Source organism: Amphiura filiformis, chromosome 9, assembly GCF_039555335.1.
Source record: "Amphiura filiformis chromosome 9, Afil_fr2py, whole genome shotgun sequence".
NCBI classification, from domain to species: Eukaryota; Metazoa; Echinodermata; class Ophiuroidea; order Amphilepidida; family Amphiuridae; genus Amphiura; species Amphiura filiformis.
This window is the reverse complement of record NC_092636.1, coordinates 68,227,126-68,244,418: the sequence shown is the minus strand read 5'-3', so window position 1 is coordinate 68,244,418 and position 17,293 is coordinate 68,227,126. Positions and strand designations below refer to the sequence as shown.

At 36.2% G+C, this 17,293-nt stretch overlaps 1 protein-coding gene across 1 annotated transcript in view; it reads right to left on the bottom strand.

Annotated features, from left to right (window-relative positions):
- Positions 1–2,199: 2,199 nt before the first annotated feature.
- Positions 2,200–17,293, bottom strand: part of LOC140161379 (protein SDA1 homolog) — a 31,312-nt gene continuing 16,218 nt past the window's right edge. The window contains exons 5-18 of the mRNA XM_072184889.1: positions 16,977–17,077; positions 16,060–16,117; positions 14,409–14,486; positions 12,553–12,654; positions 10,924–10,993; positions 9,635–9,796; positions 8,704–8,839; positions 7,351–7,525; positions 6,718–6,850; positions 5,988–6,169; positions 5,307–5,401; positions 4,790–4,874; positions 3,794–3,955; positions 2,200–3,096 (exon numbers count right to left, since the gene is read on the bottom strand). Coding sequence (XP_072040990.1) covers positions 3,049–3,096; positions 3,794–3,955; positions 4,790–4,874; positions 5,307–5,401; positions 5,988–6,169; positions 6,718–6,850; positions 7,351–7,525; positions 8,704–8,839; positions 9,635–9,796; positions 10,924–10,993; positions 12,553–12,654; positions 14,409–14,486; positions 16,060–16,117; positions 16,977–17,077 — 1,587 coding nt within the window. The 3' untranslated portion in view covers positions 2,200–3,048. The remainder of the gene's footprint in view (positions 3,097–3,793; positions 3,956–4,789; positions 4,875–5,306; positions 5,402–5,987; positions 6,170–6,717; positions 6,851–7,350; positions 7,526–8,703; positions 8,840–9,634; positions 9,797–10,923; positions 10,994–12,552; positions 12,655–14,408; positions 14,487–16,059; positions 16,118–16,976; positions 17,078–17,293) is intronic.

Genomic DNA, 17,293 nt, shown 5'->3' with positions numbered 1-17,293 from the left:
GCAGGCACCCTAACCAATCTCCTTCAAGTCCAGATTCATGCAAGTTTAAATTTGTGTGTGTGATTTATTCTTCACAAAATGATATTTGAATAATATTTGAACAACTCTTCTAAATTCAGGAGCTAACTCCTTGTCTAAAATGACGGACAGACGGGTGGCTAGCTAAGACACTGTACAGGAGCCAAAAAACTTTTCTAGTAGCGTATATATGCAAACGCAAGTTAATGGAAGGCGAAGCACGTAAAATATGTCATGCCTTGAACTTGTTTACATACTTACATGTTGAATTCAGTATTTCGGAGGAGTGGCTTAACATTGCCATTTTATTCTGTAGTATTATTGCCGATATCAACAGAGAAATCGTGAGATCTTCTTGTAGAAGGTTGAGCGGCAGGGACTGCCTTTTTGAGGAGAGCGAGAGCAATCACTCTCTACTGCTCTTCTTAAATCTGATATAGGAGAGTGACCACCATTCTCTCCTTACATTCTATTGTAAATGCTCTAAACAGCTCTCCTTGAAGGCTATTTAATGCTCTCCTGCAAATTCCAAAAGACAGTCCCTGGAGCGGCAATAACTGACATTCCTAATGAAATAATTAATCATGTGAATTCAATGATCTTTAGTTTGTTTTCATTGTTGAAACAGATTCAATCATATTTCACTGTTGTTCATCACCATTTAACAACTCGTACGGATGCATTGTTAAATGGTGATGAACAACAGTGAAACATGATTGAATCCCCTTAATGTATTTAATTGCATTTTCCTTATTTAGCCAAATTAAGTTGTAAACTTTCTTCCTCAAAATGTTGAACTATACACTCTCTGTTATATTCCTCACAATGTATTTCCTATGTAAAGTTTATGTTAAATAAATGTCTTTATTTTAATTATTTTAGTTTTGTGTGTCATATGTGTTGTCATTTAGTACCATGGTTGTAGCAAGTCACCAAAAATTCCAAGTCAAGTCATTTGGTGTAATTTTTAGCTTGAATAGTCTGTACAAATCCAATAGGGTGGAGTCAATGAATATGTCTTGTCAGTCCCCGTCTTCTGAGGAGTCGCAAGTCATGACCAGGGAACTTGCTATGAATTTCAAGAAAGGGCAATTAGAATTTCATCAATTAATTGGTTGTATACCATCTCGTTTAACCTATTTGAGAGGTTATCGTATTAGAACACAAAAGTAGTGTGATGCAGGATTAACTGGGTGCCCCAATAAAAACTAGTCCCCAACAAAGTATATCGCCTGTGTATACATTCAATTCATTTTTTTGCTATTTGGGGTATTTTGGTTGCTGATTTCTTTTTTTCAGATTTGGAGTATCTCTGGACCCACAATCAACTAAATTAATAGTTGGCACACCTTGACAATATGTTGGAACTCTTCATTGCCGCTCTGATAGTTCAGTGAAATTAGTATAACTATGTTTGATGAGAAGTACATACCTTCTCCTTTCCCCTTCCCTCCCCCATTCCCCCTCAATCAATGTTGGGGAGACTTGAGAGCCCAATGGAAAAAGTGCTTTCATCAACATTGAACTGGGGGAGAGGGATGGCGATTTACATTTAGTATGCCAGTAATTTCGTTGATTGTAGCTAGAGCTAAATGCTAGGATTGTTCATGGTTGAAAATAAAAAGCCCTCTAAAAATATTTTGTGTCTTCAATATGCAAAGTTATAAATTTGTGTTCATGTCATAGACTAGTCTATTATTATTAATGACTTCAAAACACATTGGATTATATCCATTTTGAAATCATTAAAAGACTATGACATGAACACAAATTATAACTTTGCATATCAAAGAAACAAAATGGTTCTTTTTTTAAGTCACCATGAATGATTGCAGCATGTAGCTCTAGCTAAGTCCAGGAAAATGCCCAATCCAGAATTTTTTTTTTAAATAATCTGCCCGTCCTCCCCTCCTCTTTCAAAGCTGTTGCCTTATCAGTGGCAAACTTGGGTTTATCAAGAAACCGGATTTTTCAAACAAGAAATCGAGTATCTGCATGTTTGTACTGTAAAAAATCAAATATTTTGTTTTCTGTTTTGACACAGAGAAATAAAATCACACATGCACGATTTGCATCATATAACAATTTTATTATAGATAAAATCTTGAACATTTTGATAATATATAAAATCAAAAAGCAGATATAGATTGAGCTTGTTATTTGACTGTGTGAAAAAAAAAATTAATCCTTGGTACACATATAATACCATGGGGTAAGTAATAGCAGAAAATGTATTATTCATATGTATCCTCGTCAATACAATACAATATACCATTTCAGCAATTCCCAGAAATCTTCACTTAAGAAACTCAAATCTATGTCAATGTCAGTCTAACATGCGCATCAACGATGACATAGTTTTAGTTCCGTTTGCAAATGACTTTAAGGAATAATGACCGAAATGGTCTGATTAAGGGGAAAAGAAAGTCAAGATATCAGTTCGCTATTAATGAATAAAAGTTTTTGCCACAAATTAAAAATTGTTTTCACTTTTCTATCACCACCAGGAGAGCAGGAGTTATATTTGTCATGTTCTCTTGTACATCACAATTGGCTGAAAGATTCAAAATTTGCTCAGTCCTGAAAAGGGTGTCAACTATATTCTACATCCAGTTTAGGATCTCTTTCAGCATCCCTTGAACAAGCATGGGAACTTAATTCCCCCAGGTCACATCATACAGGACTTCATACCAATTCAGTTTCAGTTGGAAAAGCAATGCACACAATGTAGTGACATGCATTTTGTTGAAGTAGTGTCTAGATTAATGATCAGTTGTTTTATTTGGGCATAAGCCATAAGGCTACTTGAAAGGTCCACCTGTAAAAAAGGTTTTTTCTTTCAATGTCTAATGTAAACGTAACAGATGATGAGGTACATGGGTAAAGTCTCCAAGGTGGAATGTTTGATATCCGACCTGCTTATATGAGACAAATGTTCTTGAGGGTTTGCAAATCTTGAATTTGGTTGTTGTAATGCCAACACTTTTTATTAAAGTTCAGTAAGTCATTGTTCATATTCTGCAATTCTCATCATCTCTTCTGCTTGGATTTCTTCAGTAAGGCATCTCTGAGAGCAATCTGAAAGGAAAGAAAATAACATGCATTAACTGGTATTATATTAAGGTATTATAAAATTAGAGAATAAAGGTTTTGTTTTTAGCCACTGGAGTGCATCTATTGTCTCATATAACACAAAGCGACATCATGTGTGTTATACCAAATTGTAATCAAATTAAATCCTACATTTTACAAGGAATTACCTAAGGCTTAGAATCGATCAGTTCCGTTGTTGCTATGCACGGTGCACCTCAGATTATCGCGTCAATTCAAGCACATGCTCAAGTGTGTGATATCGTGTCATATCACATGGGTAAGAACCAATAAGATTGCAAGAACACTCAAGTGTTTAAGAATTCCTATTGATCAATTTGCGTGGGATAATTAGGGATTCAATCATGTTTCATCGCTGTTCATCATCAATAAACAACAATGCGTCTGCATGTTTTACTTCGAACCATGCAGTCCGGTTGTCATTGCCACACAAACTTAGAAGAAGATCTGTGATTTCTCTATTGATATCAGCAATAAAGAATAAAGCGATAATGTTTATTAGCGGCTACTTCTAACATAAGATACTGTTTATGCATAAGTTCCAGGCATGACGAACTTTACGCGCTCACGCATACTTTGCATTTGCGTATACGCTACTGGACTGTGGATTCATCACTGATAATCAATGGTAGACTCCTGTACAAAGGTATAGGATTCTTCTCACCTGTTTCTCCCGAAATGATCTCTTCTGCTTGTTTTTGATGGTATACTTCTGTTTAACCATCATAAAGGGCTTTTTCTTTCGTTTCTCCTTGTTGGTAGTACTTGCATGTGGGTTCATTCTCTGCTGCTTCCTGCCAAACTTCTCTCTGCCATCACGCCCAGCCTGGTTGAAAACAAAACCCAATTAATTCAATTTATTCACAGTTATGTGACTTTAGTAACCTTCATAGCAAGGGAGAGATTAAGTGGGAGACAAGAGCCACTTGGCTCCCATAAAACCTAAAATGGCTCCTGGTTCCCGTCAACCAGCCTGAACCGAGACCCTTACTGGCTGTTGAGCTCCATAACTTGCACCCATAATTTGAACACCTTGAAATTATTAAACAGTGCCCTTTTGGAACTACATTTTGTAAGCTTCCCCTATAAAAAATGAAGTAAACTTAATTTGATCAGTTTTGATTCTAAGCAAAAATATACGAAGTATGCCACTTCGGTTAGAAATGATAGAAGTTTGAATTGGGACTTGCTTCTTGTGGGCTTGAAGTAGTGGCTCCAAGACGTTCTTATTCTCACCCTTGCATCATAGCTAGTTGGAGGGGGCCACAACCTCCACCTCCACAAGACTCCCATGATACTGTCTTACACACACTTCTAAATAATGATTATGATCTACATGACTTCAGGTCTCACTTCAAGTAATTCTCATCACTGATATGACAGTAGCTGTAGCCATTTAGCAAAATATTTTCACTATAGTGGGTGGCTTGGGCGTACAAATCATCTTGCTTTAAAATAAAACTTGCACATATACTTCTTTCATCATAGTCAAGAACATACAACATGTCATCCATGCTGAAGGTCACCGGTTTGAATCCAGCCAAGTGTGCATGGGTTGTTATTTTCAACAATTAAGTGCACCAGCCACTTTGGGATAAGATAAAACTTTACATCTTAATTCCCAGTCCCAGAATACTTTGTAATATCTTATTCCACTTGCCTTCATAGTAGCAATTCTTTCTTCCCTGGACTGCTTTTTGCTGCCAAATACATCTTCAATCTTACTCAGAGGTACCAGCTCCCCACTGAAACAAATAAAAAGAAAACCTTGGTCAATAGTATAAAGAATTATTTTATCTTCATGCATGCTATAGGCAATAATGACAATGCATCACAAGTCCACAAAATTGAGTTGCATCTTGCAATGCAGTACCAGCATAACACTGATACTGAACGACACTGTATATAACACTAGCCGAGGCAGGAGTCTTTTCTGCCGGGCCGGTGCATGCATCCTCCAAGCTTAAAATAATTTAAATAGAACATTCTTCGCTTTTCGTTTCATATACATAGAACAGCAAAATAAAGGTGAAATCGTGATCAGATATACTAGGAAATAGGGGATCATTACCCCCTTACATTACTTGGGACAATTTTGCACTTGAGCAAACCTTCTGGCTCCCACCCTGGGGTAACACGAGTTCTGAATCCTCATAAAAATAATATATACAGCTTACCTCTGGGAGTCTTCTATTTCCACATGCTTTCTCTTTGTTCCTTTCCCAGTTTTTGATGGTTGCATTTCCTTTGCCATTTGCATTTGTTGAATTTGCTGAAAATAATAACAACAGATTTTAACATCACATCTCATAGCTTAATCCAAAAACTTCTTATGTTTGACAAAAGTTCATTTTACATTGGCCATGGCTATAGATTGTGTATTGACTTAAATACATACATACAGAAATTTTGTGGGACATAATTAGCCAAAACAACATTTCGTAGGGCCCATACTTAAATACATGGTGGCAGCTTGGCTGGGAATCCCTTAGCTTCCCTCAGCTTTCACACGCAACAGCTTTTTCCATCCTTAGTGGGTACTTCTGCATTTAAGTCATGAAATATGGCAAATAATATGCCAATTTTTTCATGAAGTATGCATGACATTTAGCCATACTTCAAGACACATCAGATTTGACAGTGCAAACACACACCATACATATGAGCAAAATATGGAAAAAGCTGCAAAAAGCTGGCCATATACTTATCCCAGCTCTCCCCCAGCTAAGCTGGCTCGAAGGAAAATAATTTAAAACATTTTTTAAAACAACTGGGTTTCTGAGAGCTTTTTGCAAGTTTTTGTGGATAGACTTCACACCAAAAACCATGTTCCTGTCAGTGATCCCATTTCTACTCACCTTGAATTCTTCTTGTGATAACACTCTAGTTGAACTGATCTCAGATGCTCTCGCTTTCTTCTCATCTGCTGTTAATGACTCGGCAGGATTCTCACCCTGTGCTCCTTCATCATCTGAGGAATGGGCAACATCCTGCCAGCTACCATCACTGTCTTCATCATCACTAGCACTTTGCCATCCATCTGATTATAAAATGAGGTCAAGTCTTCAGTATTACATACATCCATGGGGCTTAGGGATGACTTCAAAACCTAACCGCTGGTCAACTGGCACCCTGACAGAACTGGCATTTTAACCATGTTCTATTGTTGTTTCTTTATTGTTTGGAATAGAACACGGTTTAACTGCCGGTTTTGTCAGCGTGGTTTGCCAGGGTGCTGGCAGTTGGGTTTAAAGCCATCCCTTTAATACTTATTTTATTACCTCTTGTTTTCATGGTCTTAATGATAAATTCTGTCGGGTTGCTCAAATTATTTATTAATTCCACCTTACCAATGTGATTTGCATACAGTGTACCTTCAACACCATGAATGATCGCAGCAACTCCCATCATGCAGTGGGATTGCCATCATCTAATTCAGCACTTTGTGTGGTTTCAGTAATAGAATTATGAATTCATGCTACCACACATCTTTGAAAAAATCAGCACTTTAGTATGAAATAAATGTGACTGCACTGACTAATCAATAAGACTTCCTATAATTTAAAAGAAAAGAAAAAAGAAAGTTACCTTCATTATCCTGCTTTTCTTTAGCTACCTCCTCAGTCCCTGGTAAGACCTCAGCACCAGGGATGTAGTCTGGTGCCACTAATTCACCGTATTCTGTTGCCTTGACAGCTGTGCTCTGTTCAGTTGGTTTGCCCTGCATGACATAAAATTAATTTTAAAAACTAGAAATGTCACAATTTAAAAGATAAATTTAATCTGATAATATTAATCAAGACATGAACCTACTCAAGGTAACTTCTGTGTGTGATAAAAGTAATTCTTGCATATAGTAAACGCAAAAGTAAAACTACACTACAAGATTCCTATTGGGGCTACCTGCACAGGTACACCATCGTCAAGGTACTTGGCTGGTACTGTGCAGTACCAGTGTAGTACTATGTAGGTACTTTGTGTGTTCCAGTGAGGTACCCTGTACCTGTGCAGGCAGCCACAATAAGAATATTGTAGTAACTTTGCAGATAAGTGACCAGATATAGACAGGTAAATGTCCTCAAAACATGCTGCACTGGTGGTCATTGCTCAGTGTGACATAGCCAATAGCAATCATAATTTGACCAACTAAACTCAATAACCCACTAACCAAAATATAAGATTACAAACACAATTGAATGTACTTTCTGACACATCACTTACCCTGTCTCTTTTGTGCAATAGTTCAGGGTTGACATTCCTAAATAGTTGTATAAGAGACCTGCAGGCAGCCATCACAGCTCTGTTCTTGTAATTCTTGTATTCGGCAAGATCTCGTAATAAATCCTCACCCATAGCTAATGGACATCTGGCTGATACTTCCCTCACAGTATTCAAGCTTTAAAAAACAAACAATAATATTAGTAATCTCTTGTTTGTTCATGCAATACGAAAATACATCATTGGTTTGAAAACATATCACATGAGGATGTAGGCTGAATGTGATGCAACCTGAAACAAATGATGTTTCACACTACATGAGAATAAGCAGAAACAAATTTATCGTTTACTGAAATGAATTTAATAATTTAATAATCAACTTCCTGCAAAATTGTCCTTTTGTTTCCACTGCCTTATTACTGATACATTTATCAACTGACATCTTCCCAATATTGTGGATGGATTCTTCATCTACACTTTATTTCACCATTGGCCAAGAAAACTTAATATAAATATTGTGGATGTTAGCAGAACAAACCAAAAGTAAGAATTATATCATATAAACAAAAGCACTTTTGATAGGAAGCTGATGAAAATTCAAACCTGAAGGATCAACTTTGACCCATATTTTAACTATTTTTACAAACTTAATCAAACTTTTTGACCCCTCTAAAGAAAGAACTTTTATAGGACATTTCAAACTGTGAAATGCTTTGTGGCAATAACACACAAAGCTTCTGCAACATTCAAGCTTTAGAGATGTCATTATCATTTGATTTTGGACTTTTGCCAGAGGTAAACTACTTTGATCCTCATGTGTGCCAATCCAATATGACAGATTTACCATAGCATTACCAACATGAATATAAAGAGTATGAACACTCAAGCTGAATTAATACTTGATTTATACTTGATCGCAGAAAAGCGATTCTCATGCATGCTCAGTTTTAGTTTCGTTTTCAGAGTATCAAGCCGATTAATCGATACAAATCGATGAGCCAAAAACAACATCGCTTTCGCTTGACACATGAATCCATCAACCAATCATTTCCTATAAACTGGATCTATTATTTTGCTAATTAATTTACCTTTCTCAATTATTAATTTTCGGAAATTAATTAATTCTAAGCTATAACTATTGACATCAGTCCAAGTTCTTTAAATGTATATTGTGGCCTTTTGAATATTTTAATTGTTGTCTGCAATCGCTATCGCCATGATTAGTATAAATGCAAAAGCGATGAGCACTGCATTGCAAAATTCGGCAATTGCTTGTCACTTTCCAAAAGCGGTGCATCGCAATGGCTCGGCGATCGAGTATAAATTCAGCTTTATCATCTCTTTGTGGACACTTACCCCACAGCCATAACATCATTGCTATTTCTCTCTGTTACAAAGTTGTTAACAATACATCTTAATAATGTCTCTATGATTTCTGGTGGTACTAATTCATGGGTTGCTTGAGCAGCAAAGAGTAGAACTTTGGTTACCTCTGAAATAAAAAAAAAAACAGAAGCATTCACGGTGTTTATCATAAAGCTATATAAGAAAAGGCTCACAATATAAATAGCCATGACATTGTTATGCTCACAGCAAGTTTCTCTATAGCACCTAGCATCATACAAATCACACTTGGTGGGCTGCCACTCATCATCTGTAATGTCCATATCATACTAAGCAGTCACAACAAAGTGTGGCAGGATTTCATTGTTATAGGTTTGTTTTTCTATATTCGTCGCTGATTGGCAAAGCGATTGCAGATATTTCCATCAGAAGTCAGGCCTAGTATTAAACCGATACTAGTTGACTTCATGACGATTTTCTAGCAACAGTTGCTTGCTTCAACTTAATACTGGTTGCACAAACACTAATGGTGTTCCCACTAGCGATTTGTCAGTCTCTCACTGTAACTACTAGTATAATATGAGCATAAGTAAATACTTATATTATGCAACTATTCCCATTCCATTAAGTGTTGCTGAATGCAAGTCCACTAGTCAAGTTTAATTCTGTTACCATTCTACTTAGGCTTATAAGCACCCCCTCCCCTCCCCTAACATGTCTAAAAGCTGCTACACACATTCGTTTCGTAGTGCCCATTTGTCTTGGCCAATTTATTTTCTCTCAAGAATGTAAATGTTGGAAGTGCCAAGCATCTCATGCTTACTATCACTGAGTCCGAGTCGGGGGGATAACTTCATTCTGCATTCAAATTAAATCTTTGCAAGATTTGAGACATACAATTTCTGTCCCTCACTAATCCCAATAAGAATAAATACATCCTTACCTCTCTGGTGTGGTTGTAAGAATCGTTGCACAAATGGATAGAAATTAAACAGGAATAACTGATGTACACCAATGAGTCTGGACACTAGATTCATCATCATCAACTTCACCTCAAAACGCTCTGTGGATGACTCTAGTTGCTTGAATAACTTCTCTGCAAAGGCTGTAACATGTAAAAACAAATCCACGTAATATTTGAACATCTCTTGAAAACAATTTGTGACCCATCACATCAAAACCAACCACCTCACGGCTGGCTTCATTAGCAGATAACCATAAAAGAAGATGAGAAAATATATAGAAAATAAAAAGAAATTCAAGATTGTTTTGTCTCATAAAACATTTTGACTGTATCTGATTTCAACAAGTAAGGTGTCATTTTTAAGCTAAAAAAACAGCGGTTTTTCATTTCTGCCGCTAAGTGATCGGTTTTGATGTGATGGGTTACATTTGCCCAATGTTTAACCCTATATCATGTCAGGGGCTTCAGGGCTCTGACTGCACTGGGCTGGGTATTGTTTCCTAAAAAAACCACAATGCCTTGTACTGCAAATCTGGTACACACATGGGGCTACCATTGGGGGTGCTGGGGGTGTTGGTGACTGATAAGTCAACTGTTACCAGGATCCTAAACGCATCCAGCATCACAAACTATGTGATGCTGAATGCATAAATGCACAAAGATCATGAATGATGGGTGCTTGGTAGATTCCAGCTATCTAGCATATGCAATGCATAGCTTTACCTAATGCTGATCAAGCTGACAGGTTTCTCGAAGCATGGCTAGTGGTCAGGCTTCCTGAGCCATCATGTTTAAGCCCAATTAGTCCTATACCAAAGCCTACCATTTCACATTGTACATCACCTAGAAAGATAAATCAATAGAATGGATCCACATTGGTAAGGCTAGCCTGCTGGCTTAAGGAGCCTGACCACTAGCCAAGCTTCAGGAAACCAGATCTAATTGTCTTATCCTTGCCTTAATCTTATTCTGTCCCAAACTTACAACTAACCCCGGAAACAAAAGCCCCACAAATGAATTCGGGAGTTCTGCCTTAAAATCAATGCAAACTTTGAATGTAAAAGTTAAAATATCTTTCAAATATAAACTCCGAATTATGCATAATAGCTACGAACTACTTTATTTACTCAAATCAATCATTATTACCACAATAAATATCAGATTTAGACACCGATATTATTATTGAATGCTTACTTTCGTGCAATGTTCTACATCCTTGCAAGATATTATGTATTATGATGTAGTAGGGAAATTTATAAAATACTTACTTTGTGGATCATGGACTAAGTGCAAAGCTGAGAAGTTAAATGGCACAGGTTTCTTCTTCTTCTTGTGCTTCTGCAGAATTAGAAACAAGAAGAAATAGTTCATAAATGCATACAAATTGATAATATCCCACAAGATGTTGGTATTAACATACCATAGAACAAGCATGCCTCTAAATGAGTGTTATTTTGACAAAAGAGACGAAAGGCAGACACCCTCCTCAAAAACATTACAATAGATTGGTCTTACAATAATACATGTTTATACAGCTGCTTGTATCAGTAATTTTGTTGCTCAAACTGTGTAGGGCATAAAAAACACTTATTTAGAGGCATATATGCTTGTAAATGAAAACCTATGGTATGTCCAATGTGTCTTCAGCTGATCTGTTCTTGCCTGATTATAATTTATATATCCCAGAACCAAATTGAACCTTAGTGTAAGATATTCATGAGTAAAGACTCCATTGAGGAGTTCAGCAGCTTTCAGAATAAACCTGTAAAATTCATCATGTACATGTGCTATGCGAATTCTGTGCTCTTTTACATGAAGGATAAAACCAAATATGGCAAGGTTTACAGCTCTCTTTAGAAATCGGTTTTCCTAGTTGTCAACATGACTATAATAGACCTCACTCTATCCCTTATAACAAGACCTGTGCACAAACCCATGTGTAATATGGGTAAAAAAATAGATTCTGTGAGAGATTTGATGCATAATTACTCACACAGCAGCCATTGATTATTATGATGCATAATAAACATGAGCCATCAATTTGCAACTAGCATTAACTGCATTTTGTTCAGATGCGTTACTTAGCACAATGGAAAGTTAAATATTAAGGGATTTGCTACATATCCTGCAGATATAGGTCAACATTTTAATTTAAATTCTATCATGTATCTTTTAATATGATTTATTTAAGATGCCAATAGCTTTTTTTTCAAACATTTCTTTTACACTGGGAAAACCTTCAAAGCAAGGGTAAACTATAAGATTGTTCCACATGTGTACAGAAGCATCTTAATATATGCAACTCAATCAACCAAAATAAGGATGATGTCGCCAAATTTGTTTTCATATTTTAACAAATTTACCATTCATAAATTTTAGATTATTACTAGGCTTTCTTATGTCATAGACATTTACACCAAATTAAAGCTGATCAAGTTCCTGATCATGAAGCAAACATTTGGAAATCAATGACAATCAATAAGCCCTTTTGCAATTCCAATTGATCTCAGAAAAGATTACATTGTAGGTAATATGCATGGGAGCTAAACCAGTATGAATCTTGCACAGAATTTCAATGGCTGTGAACTTTGCACTTTGTAAGAAATGCTTTATACTTTTGTTTTTCATATTGTTTGGGCTTGATGTCTTGCATAAGCCTATGTTACATTTTGTAGAGGTATTAGAAATTATTCAAATTGGTTGAGCAGTGTTACAACTACCAATGCTAATTAATCATGTTAATGAAGAAAAAATTCTGGAAAGTTGCAGTTGATTCACATGACCATCAATGGAAGAGATTGGATTGTTTATCTCTCGCAGATGTATTGGCTGTTGAAGTTCTGAGCAATTGCAGTTGGTACTGCAAAAGGGCTTATTTCATTGTTATAATAACATACCCTGATAACACTAAGAGCCTTCTCCGTTTTCTTCTGCCTCTTTCTTGATTTCTTATTGACCGTTTGACCCATCACCAGTCGTCTTGCCTTGGTGCCCTCATCCTAAGAAATCAAAACAATGATTGTCATTTATGCAGAGCAAAATAGTCTACCTCCAGCATTTGTTACAAAAGCACAAAAATTGAACAACAATCTGTAAGCTTGAATGTTACAAAGATGTGCACAATGTGCATAATAGCACTTTGTGTGTGCTAGCAGAAAAATACATTACACACAGAATTTTATTTATATATATTTTGTCTTTTAGTAAAAGATCGTATTAATTTTAGTTTTTAGTCTATGTACACTAATGTATTGTATTTAAACTTAACTTGTATTTGTTAGTAATATTTTTAATATCCACACGGACATGTGGAAGATCAATATTGTATTGAACTAAGGCTGGCATTTTTCATGGGTATGCGGGTACCGCCTAAGATTACATTACCGGGCAGGAAATACCCTGCCGGGGTACCAGAAATTCAAAACAAAAAAAAATTGAATTTTGCACAGTGTTTTGTGTTTTTAATATGAAAATTGATACTTTGTTTTCATGTCATACTCTATTAATGATATCAAAATGCATTGAATTTGAATGCATTTTGATATCATTAATAATATGACATGAAAACAAAGTATCAATTTTCATATTAAAAACACAAAACACCGTGATAAAATTCAATTTTTTTTTTTTTTTTGCAATTTGGTACCTGGTTACCCGCCGAAAAATCGCTTGGTACCGGGTACAAAATTACCCAAAAATGCCAGGCCTATATTAAACATGTTTTTACCGTGTTTAAATAAAGTTATTATTATTATTATTATAATGGACAAAGAATTTGACAGTACATAATTTTGCAGTCCATGAGTGACACGCAAACATGGCAGGGTCAGTTCTTTTAGGGTCTAATATCTTTGGTTCTACATCAAATTCATATCTGGGTAAGTTTACATTAATCTAACAATTGGGTCATTATCTCAAGATATCTTAACAACAAATTACTCTCAAGTTTATCTCTTTGAATAAGTTCATCAGGACTGATATAATTAAATTAAATATCAGATTATGTTGTTCAAGTCCAAAGATTTACTCACGTTTTAGATGTTTCATCTTCCGTGCGGAAGATTTCATCAGTAATGCGCCGATACAGCCGCTGCACCACCTCTGGTCCTCCTACTCTCATCCCCAGGGTGTGAAGTTGTTTGCAGTAGCTGATCGTATACATGACTCAAAGAATAAGTTCCTTCATCGCGATTGATGACGTTGTCCCCCCGCTTTCTGATCTACATGGCCTCTCTAATCCACCGCGTTTGTTTACATGAGTCTTTATCGACGACTTTGGCCCCTTCCCAATTAATCACATGGTTTTGCTATGAAACATGGTCTGTAATTGCTGATTTGTTTATTTCCTCAACTGAGTCCTTCCTTGCAAAACGCTTGTGATTAATTGGGAAGGGGCCAAAGTCGTCGATAAAGACTCATGTAAACAAACGCGGTGGATTAGAGAGGCCATGTGGAGCAGAAAGCGGGGAACAACGTCATCAATCGCGATGAAGGAACTTATTCTTTGAGTCATGTATACGATCAGCTACTGCAAACAACTACACACCCTGGGGATGAGAGTAGGAGGACCAGAGGTGCAGCGGCTGTATCGGGCAAGATTATTGATGAAATCTTCCACACGGAAGATGAAACGTCTAAAACGTGAGTAAATCTTTGGACTTGAACAACATAATCTGATATTTAACTCTCAAGTTTGTTTACCATGTATAATAAATTATGATTAAAATTCCATTATTGATCACAACTGACATACCTCTGAATCGCTATCATTGTCACTCTCTGCTTTGACTTCATCTGATCCTAGAAAGAACTGCATAGCTGTTACTAGAATCTGTGAAAAGTAAATAGACATAATTGCATCATATTAACAATTTGATGCAATACCATAACAAAATTAATGACCATCCCCTACATTAAGGGAGTACTACACCCCTTGATAAATTTGTGACTATTTTTGCATTTTCTCAAAAATAATAACACACTGGTAACAAAAAGTTACGTATATTATAGGGGCAAGGAATCCAGTTACTACACTGGAATTTCAGTGACTCAAGACAAGCGGTACATTCATTATGATAAGAAAAGAGGTACCGCTAGAATGTACCTCATTTCTTAACATATATAATGAACCACTTGTCTTGAATCACTGAAATTTCAGTGAACTAATTGGATTCCTTGCCCCTATAATATACGTAACTTTTGTTACCAGTGTGTAGTTATTTTTTGAGAAAAATGCAAAATTAGTCACAAAATTTATCAAGGGGTGTACGTAGTATCCCCTTAAATGCATGTCTATGTCCTAGCTGTTCGCCAACTGGCATGTCTTAACATGCACACCAAGGCGTCCATCTGTACAAGTAACTTGCAGTCAGCTTCAAAAAGAGTAGGGTGTTAACCCCTGACTGCCCCATTCCATCCTGGTGCTGTATATAAATAAGTACAGAAGGATATACTTTGGATCACCTCAAGTTCAGTAATGATGTCAATGCTTGTACGCATTTCATTTACACTCAGCGCATGATGTGAGCTAAAGTATATGTGACATGATCTGCTCCAAGGGGGCCAAAGGAGGCATTTTTGAAAACCAAGTTACTATAATTACTACCTTACAAACATTAAGCTATCAAATACTGAACACACTAAAGGTTTAGCATACTTGGTTCTAAAGTTATGAAGTTTTGTGACAACTTTTTTCTTATGTATTTTACTGGGTTTTTTTTCCTTCATATTTTTTGCCTCTATCGACAGTATTTTTTGTGGGACATGAGAGCACATCAGACATATCGAATTGTATTCTAAATACAAAGAATGTCTTTCTGATATCAAATAATTTTCATATTTTGAAATTCACGATATAATACAAATTTTATGACAGATTATTAACATTTGATATTTTTCACATTTTTGATATATAACAGTCCTCGAAGTAAATTTTATAAATCTAACAATGTATTCTTAAAGTGTATGTAGCTGGGAGGAAAAGCCGACAATCAATTGAAAAAGTTGACTTTTCATATTGAAGATATGGATTTTTTCCCAAGACCTAATTTTTTTTTGTGTTTTGGGAAATCCATATCTTCAATACGAAAGGTCAAAATTTTCAATTAATCGTCGGCTTTTCATCCAACCTACATACACTTTAAGTATAAATCTGTTACTCCAAGTACTGTTAAATATCAAAAATATCAATTTTTAATGATTTGCCATAAAATGTGTATTACATTGAGAATTTCAAAAATCAAAATTATTTGATATCAGAAGGACATTCTTCGTATTCAGAATGCAATTCGATATGTCTGATGTGCTAAATCCACAATAAATACTGTCCAAACGCTCATACCCCATCCCTTAACAAATGAGGTAAATAATAATAATAATAGTGACGATTTACTAGTTCCTCTCACCTTTGTTATCTTAGAAAAGCATGCTGTGACTATTACATTGACCGTCTTCTCATCATGCCTGTTGAAAATCAAAGAAAAATCAAATAGTGTGTCAATTGTATCGTCTAGCATCAGTGTTCATATGGGGCACTGTACTATCATGTCTTGTCATCCTCGATTGTCATTCAACACTTTTACTTCTATCCCAAGGGGTGGAGTACTTACATACTAACACCGAGGTATAAGTGCATTCTATATCATATACCAGACAGGGAAGTCCTCTTTTGGTCTATGCAATAGTTCGCTCACCTTTTACCCACAAGGTTTTGGGTTTGAGGCCCGACAGGACCACCATGTGACACAAAGATAGTGCAGAATACTTCCATGAGTGGTTTATGACAGAAATGGTGGCAGCGGAGGTCCCTGGTGTTTCTTAACACCAGGCGGACCCATCCATTGGAAAGAGCCTTACGTGGATAGGGGAGCTTTCTCACCGAGGTATAAGTATGTTAGCATCATTGACCAGGCAGAGAATTCTCCATTTGGTCTATGCACTAGCATGCCTGATTTTTAACCACAAGGGTGTGGGTTTGAGGCCCGGCATGACCAGCAGTGACTTGAAGATAGTGCAGGATATTTCGATGAGCAGTTTGTGACAATACTATCAAGATTTTTTGTGGTCTGTGTGTGAAATTCGTAATGAAATGGCCAGTGAAGAACAGAGCTCCAATCCAAAATGGTGATTTGCATGTAAATAATTAGCTTAACCTTTTCAGCAAGAGCCCAAAATTGGGATTCTACACAAGGTCTGCAATGTTGGTTGAAATCCCTGCAATTTTGCCTGCTCAAGAATGACAACACATTGGGTTTGAGTGGCCCTGCAGGCTTCAAATACAACATGATTTTATTTGAATTTTGTTCACCAAAGTTCTTCTTACCATATATTTCTTCTATATAATTCAACCATCACATCCAAAGACATCTTAGCAGCAGCAGCATTACTATCTCTCAACATGGTGTACATAAAATTCTGTAAAGTCTGTAAAAATAGGCAAAATCAACAATATTAGTCTATGAAGCAATTTTTGTGTGTCATAGAAGGTAAGATCTAGTGAAATTGGATGAGACAGAATGCGTCTGGGAAAGAAAATACTGTACAGCACAATCATTTCGCGGTATACAATTTTTGCAATCACAATCAATCAGGCCAACCTTTTATACACTACTTATTGTATTGAAAAAATGTGTAAATGTA